The 13,458-nt window shown below is 36.4% G+C and overlaps 1 protein-coding gene across 1 annotated transcript in view; it reads left to right on the forward strand.

The window, feature by feature from the left end:
• LOC136874921 (meckelin) overlaps window positions 1-13,458 on the forward strand; it is a 162,085-nt gene that overhangs the window by 107,009 nt on the left and 41,618 nt on the right. Inside the window, exon 10 of the mRNA XM_067148633.2 lies at window positions 6,606-6,854. Coding sequence (XP_067004734.2) covers window positions 6,606-6,854 — 249 coding nt within the window. The remainder of the gene's footprint in view (window positions 1-6,605; window positions 6,855-13,458) is intronic.

Genomic DNA, 13,458 nt, shown 5'->3' on the forward strand with positions numbered 1-13,458 from the left:
CATACCGTATAGATATCAACGCCTTAATGATCATGGCCACCAGGCGGACTACTGTGATTTTGACCAGTATGGTGATGCATGAAAATTTATAGCCCAAAAAAGGCAAATTGTACTCTAATGTAAAGTGAACTCCCGGGGTTCGATCCCCGGTATGTTGTAAAACTTACTGGAAGCCAAGATTTGTAAACTCCAAAAGTGTTTCCTCTCCCTTGCAAAATTCTGAAGACATGCGGGTCAAAGGTTTGGACTGTTTCACTCAATAAGTGAGTTGAATTTGATTTTGTAAACACTTATTCTATTTTGTAAATACTTTTGAGTCTACAAGCTCTAGATGTTGTGTAGTTTCTGAATTAACCCACGTAAATTTTTCAAGCTTCTCAGTTCCTTGTTAAAAGAATTGAAGTTATCCATCTATGTGTATTTACATTCAAAATTTTAAATACAATGAAAGAAAAGAAACAATTTTCAAATGTGATATTGTTAGCAATACTTAAATTCTGGTTCGTCCTTTTCCAACCATTCACCCCTCATCCTTCTTTCCCCTCTCTGCTCTGCAGAAATAAGGTGGAACAAATATCATCATCATCATCGTCGTCGTCGTCATCGTCATCATCATCATCATCATTTTTTATTGTTATGCCCAACTAAGGAGCACGTGTAAACTTATTTAGCACAATGTTTCTTCTCGTCTTCCAAAAATCTCTTTATCCTTTCGCTGTGGTTCTTTTTGCGTTCTTCCGTCCATCCTGTAGTTTGTCTTTTAGGCTGATCATCAAATTTGTGTTTGTTTATGAGATTTCTGATTTTTTTTCTGTCTTGCATGATTTCTTCACTTATACCAATTTCCTGAAGATCTTTGGTTATTTCTGTAAGCCAGTTGTGATTTTTTAGAGATACTACGAGATCTAGTATTTTCTTTGTTAGCCTATTGTTATCCATCCTGATCAGATGACCATAGAATTTTAATCTTCTTTTTCTAATGGTGTCTTAGTTTTTCTGTTACTTGATAGATTTCCGGTGATTTCCTTTTCATTCTAATGCCATTTTCGCATTTAGGTCGTAAAATTTTCCTGAGAATTTTCCTCTTGTTTTTTGATGTTTTTTATTTGTGATCTGCCACCAATTATCAGATTTTCTGATGCATAAAGGGCGTCTGGTTTGACAATGGTGTTGTAGTGTCGTAATTTTGCGTTTTGGGATATGGATTTTTTTGTTTATCTACTCCAGACAATTTTGTATGCTTTTTGTCATTTTGTAATTCTTTCTTTGTTTGCTTGCTGGTTGGTTATATAATTTCGCCTAGCTATTTGAATTTATCTGCTTGGGAGATTTTCTCGTATCTAGTGATTAGAGGATGGTTGTTAATTCCTGATTTTGTACCTTCCATATATTTTGCCTTTTCGTATGAAATTTGCAGACCTGTTCTTGCTGTTATTTCATGAAGATTTTCTATGGACTGGAGTGCTTCTTGTTTGTTGTTGGAGAGGATTGCTAAGTCATCTACCGAGCTCGATAGCTGCAGTCGCTTAAGTGCGGCCAGTATCCAGTAATCAGGAGATAGTGGATTCAAGCCCCACTGTTGGCAGCCCTGAGGATGGTTTTCCGTGGTTTCCCATTTTCACACCAGGCAAATGCCAGGGCTGTACCTTAATTAAGGCCACAGCCGCTCCCTTTCAATTTCTAGGCCTTTCCTATCCCATCGTCGCCGTGAGACATATCTGTGTCGAGAAGTCTCCCAATATTGATTCTTTTAGTTTCATTTTTCCATTCTCGAACCACTTTTTCCAGAACTAGATTGAAAAGTAGTCATGATAATCCATTGCCTTGTCTGGCCCCTGTTGTAATTTTGAATGGTTCTGAAATATCTCCTAAAAATTTAGGCTCTGGTAAAGAAGTAGGGGACTGGAAATAATAATAATATTGCATTGAAAATTACTCACATTTATTCAGGACTCCATTTTGAATATTATTAGGTCCTGAAATGTTGCATTGTTAGTGATTTTGTGGGTAATTTAACTTTTACTGTTGTGCATGTTAGAGTTTGCTTGATCAATTCCGTTGTTTTTCTGTCGACTTGAAATTCCTCAAGTATATGTTGAATAGCGTCTACCGGTCTATTGAATCATAAGTTTTTTTAAGTCACCAAAGGTAATTATTGTTTGTTTCATTTTACGAATTTGTAAAATAGTTCTTAAGTCAGGTTTAAGGAGGTTTTCCTTCTTTTTGTCAGCCTAATACTGTTTCATCCTTTCTGAACATAATTTTCTTTCTGCTTCTGGAATCGCTCTTCTTATACTCTGCTTGTTGATTTTTGTCTGTAGTCTAGTGTGTTTATCTTTCAATATCTTGAGTGTAATTGTTTTGTATTTTAAATCTTCCATTGTAATAAGTAACTCTCTCATGTTTTCTTTAAGTTCTGTGATCTGTCTAATATTACTCTTACTCCTCCATATTTTTTCTATTATTTTTCTACTGATTCTATTTTCTGGTGACCATATTAGATGCCACAAGAATGATGATAGTTTCTTTTTCATTGTTCTAGTCATAGGTTCTATTTCTTTATAAAGTGTTTCATTGGGAGCTAGTCTCCAGACTTCATTTACTTGATAATTTTTATTTAAACAGGTTCTCACTATTCTCCTTTCTAACTTGAGTACTCTGTCTATTGCAACGGTATTTGTTGTTTTGAATAATGTTTCACATGTATATGTATTTTGTGGCTGGGTGACTGTTTTGTAGTGTTTCAGTTTGGTTGCTATTGAGAGACACTTCTTATTACCGTATTCTGGGTAATATGCTGTTCTGCAACCAGTTTATCTATTCTGTTTTGCCATGCTGGTTTCGTGTTCAGGTTATACATGATTATTTTACCTAAATACTTAAATTTTTTCTACAATTTTTATTTCTTGGTCTCCCAGCTTAATTTTGTTTGCAAGCTGAAATTGAGTTAGCATCATTTCTGTTTTCTCAAATGAAATTATTATTTTTTGCTATTTGTTTTACGTCACACCTACACAGATAGTTCTTATGGCGACAATGGGTTAGGAAAGGTCTAGGAATGGGAAGGAAGCGGTCATGGCCTTAATTAAGGTACAACCTCAGCATTTGCCTGGTGTGAAAATGGGAAACCACTTAAAACCATCTTCAGGGCTGCCGACAGTGGGGTTCAAACCCACTATCTCCTGGGTGCAAGCTCACAGCTATCCGCACGGCCTGGAAATTCACATCTATATATATAAAATAAGAGTTTTGTCTGTACATTGCTCAGAATTTGAAAAGAATGGTATTTCTGTACCGATCATGTCCACAGTAACAAGTAAATGCATTTTTTACTTTTCCGTAATTTCTGTCTGTCTGTCTGTCTGTCTGTCTGTCTGTATGTATGTACACGCATCACGAGAAAACGGCTGAAGATAATTTAATGAAAATCGGTATGTAAAGTCGGGTGATGAACCACTACAATCTAGGCTATGAATTACTTTATTCACGCTGAGTGAAATGGTAGTTTAGGGGAAGGGCTGAAATTGAATTCTCAAATATTTATGTTATTAGTGGTCGTGTCTTAATGAAAATCGGTATGCAAAGTCGGGGTAATAAGTCGATATGATCTAGGCCATTAGTAATTGTATTCACGCTGAGTAAAATGGCAGTTTAGGGGAATGCGTAAAATTTAATTTTCAAATATTTATGTTATTAGTGGTCGTATCTTAATGGAAATTGGTAGACAACGACGGGAAATAAGTCGCTACAATATAGGCTATACATAATTGTATTCACGCTGAAAAAAATTGTAGTTTAGGGGAGGGCCTAAAGTTTAATTCTCAAATATTTATTATATTAGTGGTCGTATCTTCACGAAAATTGGTATGCAAAGTCGATGAATAAGTCTCTATAATCTAGGCCATCAATAATTTTATTCACATTGAGTGAAATGCTAGTTTAGGGGAAGGTCTGAAATGTAATCTATATATAAAATAAGAGTTTTGTCTGTACATTGCTCAGAATTTAAAAAGGATGGTATTTCTGTATCGGTCGTGTCCATAGTAGCAAGGAAATGCACTTTTTAATATTCCATAATTTCTGTCTGGCTGGCTGTCTGTCTGTCTGTCTGTACACGCATCACGAGAAAGCGGCTGAAGAGAATTTAATGAAAATCTGTATGTAAAGTCGGGAAATAAATCGCTAAAATCTAGGCCATAAATAATCTTATTCTCGCTGAAAGAGATTGTAGGTTAGGGGAAGGCTTAAACTTACATTCTCAAATGTTTATGTTATTAGTGGTCTTATCTTAATGAAAATCGGTATGCAAGGTCAGGAAATAAGTCACTATAATCTAGACCGTAAATAATTTTATTCATGCTGAGTGGAATGGTAGTTTAGGGGAAAGCCTACAATTTAATTCTCGAATATTTGTGTTATTAGTGCTCCTATCGACAAATACTACATTACTAAAGTTATATAGTATTATGTAGTATTTATGTCTTACACATTTTTAGTGTACCGGCTGCGATAACAGAGATATTCATGAATTTGGATTTTTGTTGCTAAGTCTATATCAGCGCCGAAGCACAAGAAAATTGGTTGACAGCATTTAATGAAAATCGTTATGTAAAGTCGGGGAATAAGGAACTACAGTGTACACTATAAATAACTTCGTAAGATGCTCTAATATCATGGAGTCGAAGAAAACTAAATGTGAAGGCCTACAATACAGAAAGCTCATAATATTGAACAACAATAACATTACATTGACCATTTTTTGTTGTGATGTGCTTTGTGTCATCTGTTGCCAGTCATGTCCGATAGATGGGGTTAGTGCTGTATACTGAGTTTTTTTTATTTATTTGCTTTATGTCGCACCGACACAGGTATTATGGCGACGTTGGGATAGGAAAGGGCTAGGAGAGGAAAGGAAGTGGCCCTGGCGTTAATTACGGTACGGCGTCAGCATTTGCCTGGCGTGAAAATGGGAAACCACGGAAAAGCTTCTTCAGGGTTGTCAACAGTGGTTTTTGAGCCCACTACCTCCCGAATTAAAACTCACAGCTGTGCGCCCCTAACCGCATGGCCAACTCGCCCGGTCGCACCGAGTATAACAGCGTGCCTCAGTACTGGCGGGAAGTACCTGGGGAGTTAGATAACTTTCTTCTTAACCGTGCCATTCTTCTGGTTCATACATTTTCTGATACTGCTGGTACGTAACAAACTGGTGCATCATAGCATTCGAGCTATACAGTCTCCACTCTGAGGCACTGATTGGAATGAGCAGTGTGTATATTAACGGAACAATGGCAGAGGAGTGTTCACGGCTGTCTGCAGCCTGGTCATACCAGCACTGAAACTTTGGACTGTTAGATCGGCACCATAGTACTGTTCGTTAAAAGTGAGAAAATGTGCGGTTTTTCATTTGAGCGAGTATTTTATATAACATTGCTTTTCATCCCTACATTCCTACAGATGTTTTTGTAATGGCCTAAGTTAACTAATTGTAGTTAGAAAAACCACAAAGACAGTCTTTCTTAGAATCCCGTAGCGAAGCACGGGTACATCAGCTAGTTGTGAAATAAGCCAACCAAAATAACCCCAGTGATCATACACACCTAAAAAATTCACCACTCTTCATTCTACAGTATATACTTAATTAAATCACATACCATAACATTAAAGTTTAATACAGTATTTCAAACACCATTAGCATTTTATAATTTATTAATTTATTAACACTTATTAAGAAATCAATAAAATATTTTCAAAACATTTATTGAAGATAAAAAGGTAATATTAATTATGAACCACAGTGACGGTTACACGAAAGCCGATGACATCATCAGAACATGACATAACAAAAACGTAAATGATTTCCTAATCTTCGTTAATTAAATCATATATCAAGAAAGCACAACAATTCAAGCTCTATTAAATTATGTAATTCATTAATTCATTAATGCTCATTAAACATCCTCTAAATCATTCTAAACAGTTAAAATTACAACAACAGGAACAGTAATAACAACAACAACAACAATTCCGCAGAGGCCAATGTTGCCACTGGAATGTGATGTAATGGTAAAACAAGCCAACTGGTGCATCGCCATTGCAAGTGTATTGTGCAACATTGCACTCGTAGGAGGACCAGTGTGAAAAGAAGAACCATATGAGGAGTACTTCATTAATATAAACTACAGTATACCATTTCACCAATTATTAAAAGAGAGGACACAGGTTTTAACATCAATGATTTTATACTTCTTAATATTAATCAATTAATAATTTTAAAAGTAACATGTGATTTGATACATTCTTATGATGTTCTTTCAAGAAAGATACATTTCATTCTATTTTAATTTTCTTTTTCAGATATTTTCTACATTTAATTATAAATTAGTTTTTACAGACTGAAGAAATTAACAGTTATCAATTAATTATTTGAATAGGAAACATTTATCCACTAATATGCCATGATATTTATCATATGAACTGAATTTGTGTAAACTCCTACATTGTCCTTAAAGACAGTTTGATTAATGAATGAATGAATGAATGTTGACAGTTTGATGATTTTGGAATTTGTTTTTTAATTTGTTATTTTCATGTCATGGTTGCAGATTGTGGAGATGATTCATCTTGTGTGGAGACAGATTTCAATTGATATATTTTTTATTGACTGGGAGCGCCCTAGACCTCGAAGTTCAGTTCGAAGACCAGGTGCTCAAGCACATCCCAGTTCCTCTGATAAACAACAACTAATTAGTATTTGGAGGACATATTTTATTGCAAATGAGTGGAATGAAATCCAAACAAGTAGGAAAGTTAGCTTATTGTTCCAGTTATTAACAACCACATTTCTTCTCAAGGTTAGTTGCATAGTGCTTTTGTTGTGGTGTAAGTTGTATCAAATTGTCATACTATGTGCCTTGTAAGAGGTGTGTTTTACTTGACTCTTGTACTTGCAACTGCATAGTAGACTTTAGACAAATGCCTCAAATTCCTATAACTAGCCTTCCAGAGGTCTAGTTCCTTTTGTTGTAGACATTACCCTGTATTATTAACCCATCATTAACATATCACATCATTTGACGATCTGTGGTCTTGCACAGTGTTTTGGCGCATGAATCAGATGACGATCTCAGTTTGCAATGATGCAGTATTCTGCTTATTTTCGTTCATTAGATTCCCTTTGCAATATAAGTGCTCACAATACACACTGTAAGGAACTAGAGGCATGTATTGTTGGTAAACAATGCTGTCTGTATTTCTGTGTGACACTGGGTTTGTTGAACAAGAGTTTATTTTCATCAGTATTAATTATGCATTAGAATGGCATCGCAATAATAATGAGAGTTTGAATGCACTTGTAGACAGTGTTTTAGATGACGATTATGACAATAATGACATTTTGGAAAATGAATACGAGTTTGAAGGCAGTGATAGCAACAGTGAAACTTATTCAAATTCAAAGAGTATTGAAGAACGTGAGAGTGAAAATGCTGTGCTAGGTCCTTTCAAACATGTGTGACCAGTGACATAAAAGAACCGTGGTGTCGTCAAGCACAAGGTAATTCAAACGGCAGTATTAAATTAACATGCAAAAACAACTTACCTCAATGGGTAAATTAGTGGAGAGCGTGCTAGGAGTGGATCTTGCAACGTGACCTTAATATCAGTACCAACTTACCAAATTCAGAGTATAATTACCAAGATGTGTTCTTTCTTAATTTCATTACTGGTCCTTTTCTAAAACTCCTTTTCCTTCTGGTTTGAGATTTAAATTTTACCAAGGTCAGTAATTTTCTGTACGCCTTTCCGTTTAGGAGGCTTTCAAACTTGTACCTTACCTTTGTAACTCTGCATCTTTAATTACGCAGGTTTTAATTCTGCTGATGTCAGATACCACTCGTATTATACCATGTTTTATGGGAAATCTTACCCAATTTCTTAGATTGAATTATTTCACCTTCACTTTAAATGTTGAAAGGGGTTTCATGTATTTTACCCATCAGTTGGGGAAGTTAAACTTGAAAATGACTATCATTTAATGTAAAGAAGTACCGGTATGTGAAGAGAAAAATGAAACCACCTTTATTGCGGTGATTTGTCACATGTTTTGTCCGCATGTTTTATGTTTTTTCTGGGGTCCCCTTGGTGACTATTGTTTGAATTTTTTTTTTAAAGAGTAGTTGGGACTGATTAGATTTGGTGGTGTGACACGTAGGTCTCAATTTCATGTGAGATCTATCCTGCATATTCTGGTTTGATATTTAATTACCTGTTACTATTTTCATCCTAGTTTGGTTCCTGATTATCTGCGATAATCTCCGTTATAAACCTTACCTTCTAGGTATGAAAATATTGAATTAGGGAGTGTGCTCTACTCCCTGTGAACTCTGGCCTGGTGATTTTAAGGTGATACCGTTGATATTGGATATCACCTTTCTGGTTGACCTTTTGTGTCAAGTCTTTGATTCTACTGATTTTGAAATAATGCGTAGTTTAGCAATTTGGACTCTTCACTCCATTGCATGACCTTGTACCTTGGTGTCCATGGTTATATGTTCAGTCCTTGTTTAATCATCAGATTTCTTTAATTAGTTTAGGGAATTCCGCCCTCTCTTCCTGGTTCGGATTTCAGCTCCTGTGATACTTTAGGTATTTACTCCGTACTAAGGTTCTGGTTTCATTTCTCTCCTTATTTCCCCGTTAATTTTACCTATTACTTGTTCCTTTCTTAATCAAATATTTTCAAAAAGACAACGCAGATCATTTAACCTTGTAACCTCCATATTCCTTTATTAAATTTTATGCTCTTAATACCGTATTATCTTTGTAATTAAGAAAGAACACATCTTAGAATATGATATATACTAACTGGATTACCGGAATAGAATGGGAGGTTGGAGGAGAATGCAGATCAAACCATAAAAGAATTAAATTTACATACCAGGTAGATTAATAACTGTAAAATAAATAAATAAATAAATAAATAAATTCTCCAAAAGAGGGTAGAAACCGGGATAAACCCCGGAAAAAATACAGAAGACTACATGGCACGTCTGTCTCGTAGAAAGATCAGGCAAAAACTACCAACATGGCTACCCCCAACACTCACCAAGGCCATCCGCATCCGCTCAGCCATACCAAGAAGGGGAGGGGATAGAGCCATACGTGCAGAGCACATTACAGGACTACATGGAGAAGGTCCATACAGTTCTGTTTACATGTTGAGAGGGACTTGAATTAAGAAATTCATATGTTAATTTATCCTCACAACTCTCCCCCCGCCGTCCAAAGCCCTCCCCCCCCCCCCCCCACCAGGGAATGCAAAGAGTATACCAGCGTAACATTAATTTAAACATATGCAGCACCCGAAGTCGGTACACAATGTGGTCAATATTTCAATCACACCAGTGTTGACTTAGTTAATGTAACTTAAAAGTTTTTAGACCGAGCTCGATAGCTGCAGTCGCTTAAGTGCGGCCAGTATCCAGTATTCGGGAGATAGTAGGTTCGAACCCCACTGTCGGCAGCCCTGAAAATGGTTTTCCATGGTTTCCCATTTTTACACCAGGCAAATGCTGGGGCTGTACCTTAATTAAGGCCACGGCCGCTTCCTTCCCACTCCTAGCCCTTTCCTATCCCATCATCGCCATAAGACCTGTCTGTGTCGGTGTGACGTAAAGCAACTAGCAAGAAGAAAAGTTTTTAGTTCTGTTGAACACACTAGTTCAAAATATAATATATATATATATATATAACACAATAACTCTACAAAGGATGATCTTGTAGAATTATAGTGTCATCTACAGGGTCACTCTTATAAACCCGAACCATCCAGCGGCATTTCTACTCTCCAAGACGTAAGTAGCTGTTCTTGACCTTGCAAAGAGCGTTCACATGTTCAACCTAGTATTAGTAGCCAGTCTGAATCTCAGCTGTTAACATGGTGAGACAGTTATCATTCCAACACCGTATTTTTGTATGTAAAAGTTGAAGTACGAGTTGGCTCGACAGAGACGCGATGCATTTGTTCAGCAGTTTCCTGGTGTAGTGCCACCTTCATGAGCACAGATTCACGTAATTGTAAATAAATTTGAAACTACTGGCTCAGTGCTCAATAAAAAAACATGCACGTACATGAACAGTTTTAACAGAGAAAAAGCTAGATGACATTGGTGCGAATCTTGAATGGTCACCGAATAAATCACTCACAAAATTAGTACAACAAGTAGGGTTTTGGTTTCTTCTGCACACAAAGCTTCAAAGCTGTTACACATCAAACTGTACAGGTTTACATGTGACCATTGTTTAAAACCTGCTGATCCAGCTACAAGAGTGAGATATTGTGAGTGGTATCTTGCATCATTGAATGATCATTTATTCTACTCACAGCTTGTGATCTTTTCGGATGAGGCCTGGTTTCATCTTAATGGTCGTGTGAAAAGTCATAACTCTTGCTATTGGTGTGCAGAAAATCCTAATGGTGTTTATAAAGTTCCTCGTTATGAATGATGACACTTCCAACATCTTTATAAGGTAAGGTTTCGTAGAAGATTGTATGAATGCTTAAAGCAGGGCAACCGCACGCGGCGTAAGTTGGGCCGAGGCAGCTGCTGCAGCGCAGAGTACAAACACCGTGCGCTTGGTCTGGGTTTATAAGGGTGACCCTGTATATATAAACAATAAGAGTTCTGTCTGCACATTGCTTAGAATTAAATATAACAGTATTTCTGTATCGGTTGGGTCTACAGTAAGAAGGAAATGCGATTTTTAATTTTCCATCATGTCTGTCTGTCTGTCTGTCTGTCTGTCTGTCTGTCTGTCTGTCTGTCTGTCTGTCTGTCTGTCTGTCTGTCTGTCTGTCTGTCTGTCTGTCTGTCTGTCTGAATGTATACACCATGAGAAAGTGGCTGAACAGATTTCAACGAAAATCGGTATTAAAGTCGGGGAATAAGGTAATACAGTTAGGCTGTAAATAATTTTAATCACATTGGATGAAATGGTAGTTCAGGGGAAGGCCTGAAATTTAATTTGCCAAGCAAGTGGCCATGTGGTTTGGGTCACGTAGCTGTCAGCTTGTATTCAGGGGATAGTGAGTTCGAACCTCACTGTCGGCAGCTCTGAACATGGTTTTCTATGATTTCCCATTTTCACACCACGCAAATGCTTGGGCTGTACCAAAATTAAAGTCATGGTCACTTCCTTCCCATTCCTAGCCCTTTCCTATCCATAAAACCTATCTTTGTAGGTATGACATAAAGCAAATAGTTGTGTAGGTTTAATTCTCAAATATCCATGTTATTAGTGGTCCTATCGATAAACACTACATAACAAAAGTTGTAGGTAATATAAATTTTGATCGTTTATGTCTTATACAGTTTTACCGTACAGGCTATGATAACAGAGATATTCCTGAATTTAGATTTTTGTTGCATAGTCAATATCCACCCTGAACCATGAGAAAATGGCTGAACTGAATTTAATGAACATCATTACATAATTTTGGGGAAATAAGGCACTACAGTCTAGGCTATAAATAATTTTATTCATGCTTGGTGAAATGGTAGTTTAGGGGATGGCCTAACATTTAATTCTCAAATACTGTATACATGTTATTAGTGGTCCTCTTGATAAATACAACACAACAAAAGTTATATAGAATACAATTTCTGATCATTTATGTCATACAGTTTTACTGTACCGGCTGTGATAACAGAGATGTTCGTAATTTAATCTTTTGTTGCTTAGTCCTATGAATACTGAGCATTGCAGACATGGAAATATTGCATATTAACTGGAGATGGTGGCGGTTTTTGTCCTGATTGTCTCAGGTTGATAAACCATGTGGTCATCATCCCGTATCAGTAAGGAAAATTGTACAGACGACTAACAAAATGAGAAAATTATTATGAAGGAATGTCGTGAAAGGAGAAAGGAGTCCATTTACATTGGATGTCCTATCATCACAGAGTCGGAAGAAAACCTAGAATATTGAAAGCCCATAATACTGATTAAAAATAACATTACGTCGACTATTGTTTGTTGTGATGTGCTTTATCTCTTATGCTGCCACTCATCTCCAATAGATGGTATTACTGCTGCGCACTGATTGGAACAGCCTGCCTGAATATTGGCGAGAAGTGTAGCTGGGGAGTTTGATAAATTTCCTTTTTAGTATGCCATACCTCTGGTTCATACATGTTCTGATAACTATTGGTATGTGACATTGTCCTTTATAGAATTCCAAGTATTCGATCCCTGCTATGAGACGTTGATAGAAATGGGGAGCATGCAGACGTAAGAGAAAACGGAGGAACAATGTTCATCGCCGTCTGCGGCCGGGTCATTCCAACTCTGGAACTTGGCATTGTTAGAACACCAACGTAGTACTTTTTGTGAAAAATGAGCAACTGTGCTATTTTTCATTTGATTGGGCATTTCATAGGATAATATTGCTGTTAACTGTGACATTCTGGTGTGTTAATATTGTATTCTGACTAGAATATTGACACCATTGTAGTGACCAATGTTGAGTTCAGTTTAATCTTTGTCTGTGTCTGTTACGGGAAGACGGATGGGTGGATTTTAATGAAACTTTATATTTCAGTTTAAAATAAGGTCCAATATGAGATTAGCTATAAGTTGTTCAAAAAATTTCAGCAGGAGTGGGCTTCAGTATAAAACTCATTTCTTTCTTTCAGTTGGTTTTATATAAAAATAGCTCATGGGGACTTTTTGGTCTGTATCTTTTTTCAACACAGGCAAAAAATTAAGGGAAATATCAGTTGCAGTTGAGAGAAATTTTTAGTCCAAGAGCCAGTAACTATCTTTATAGACTGCAAAGAGAGTTGCTATGGAGATCTTTCTTACAACATTTTAAAGGCTTTGTACATCTCTCAGTATTCTTTGAATATTAACCTAGTTTTTGGCTTTCTTTTATATGGGAAGGAAGAGATCAAATCAAGATCAGCAATAATGCAAAATGAAATATGAAAGTGCAAAGTAGCACAAAGAGCAAGGAAGTGAGTACGTCACAACAAGCCACCTACAGTAAGAGGCATGCCTACTAATGTGCCTCAAAATATGGGGAAAAATATGAAGGGAGGACAAAAATGTTATTTTATTTTTTTATTTATTGATAAATAGGGTTCCAGAGAGCAAGAGCTCTGTCAAGAGGAACAATACATAGATAATCACAACAATGGTGGATTAACGCATAAGGTCTAAAAGTGAAAGAGTAATAATAGTGGTTTTACATATACTTTAAGTATCACAATTTATCTAATGGATAGGATTATATTAAGTGGATTATCATCAGAGTAACAATACATGAGGAACAACTTTTTGACTTTTAAGATTTGGAAATGTAAATATCAGAGATATAACTGTTACACATTTATAGTGCCTAACAGGTACTTCTTAAGCTTATTACGAAATGGCACAGTTTTAGAGATGATTGCTATG

This window comes from Anabrus simplex, chromosome 5 (genome assembly GCF_040414725.1).
Source record: "Anabrus simplex isolate iqAnaSimp1 chromosome 5, ASM4041472v1, whole genome shotgun sequence".
NCBI classification, from domain to species: Eukaryota; Metazoa; Arthropoda; class Insecta; order Orthoptera; family Tettigoniidae; genus Anabrus; species Anabrus simplex.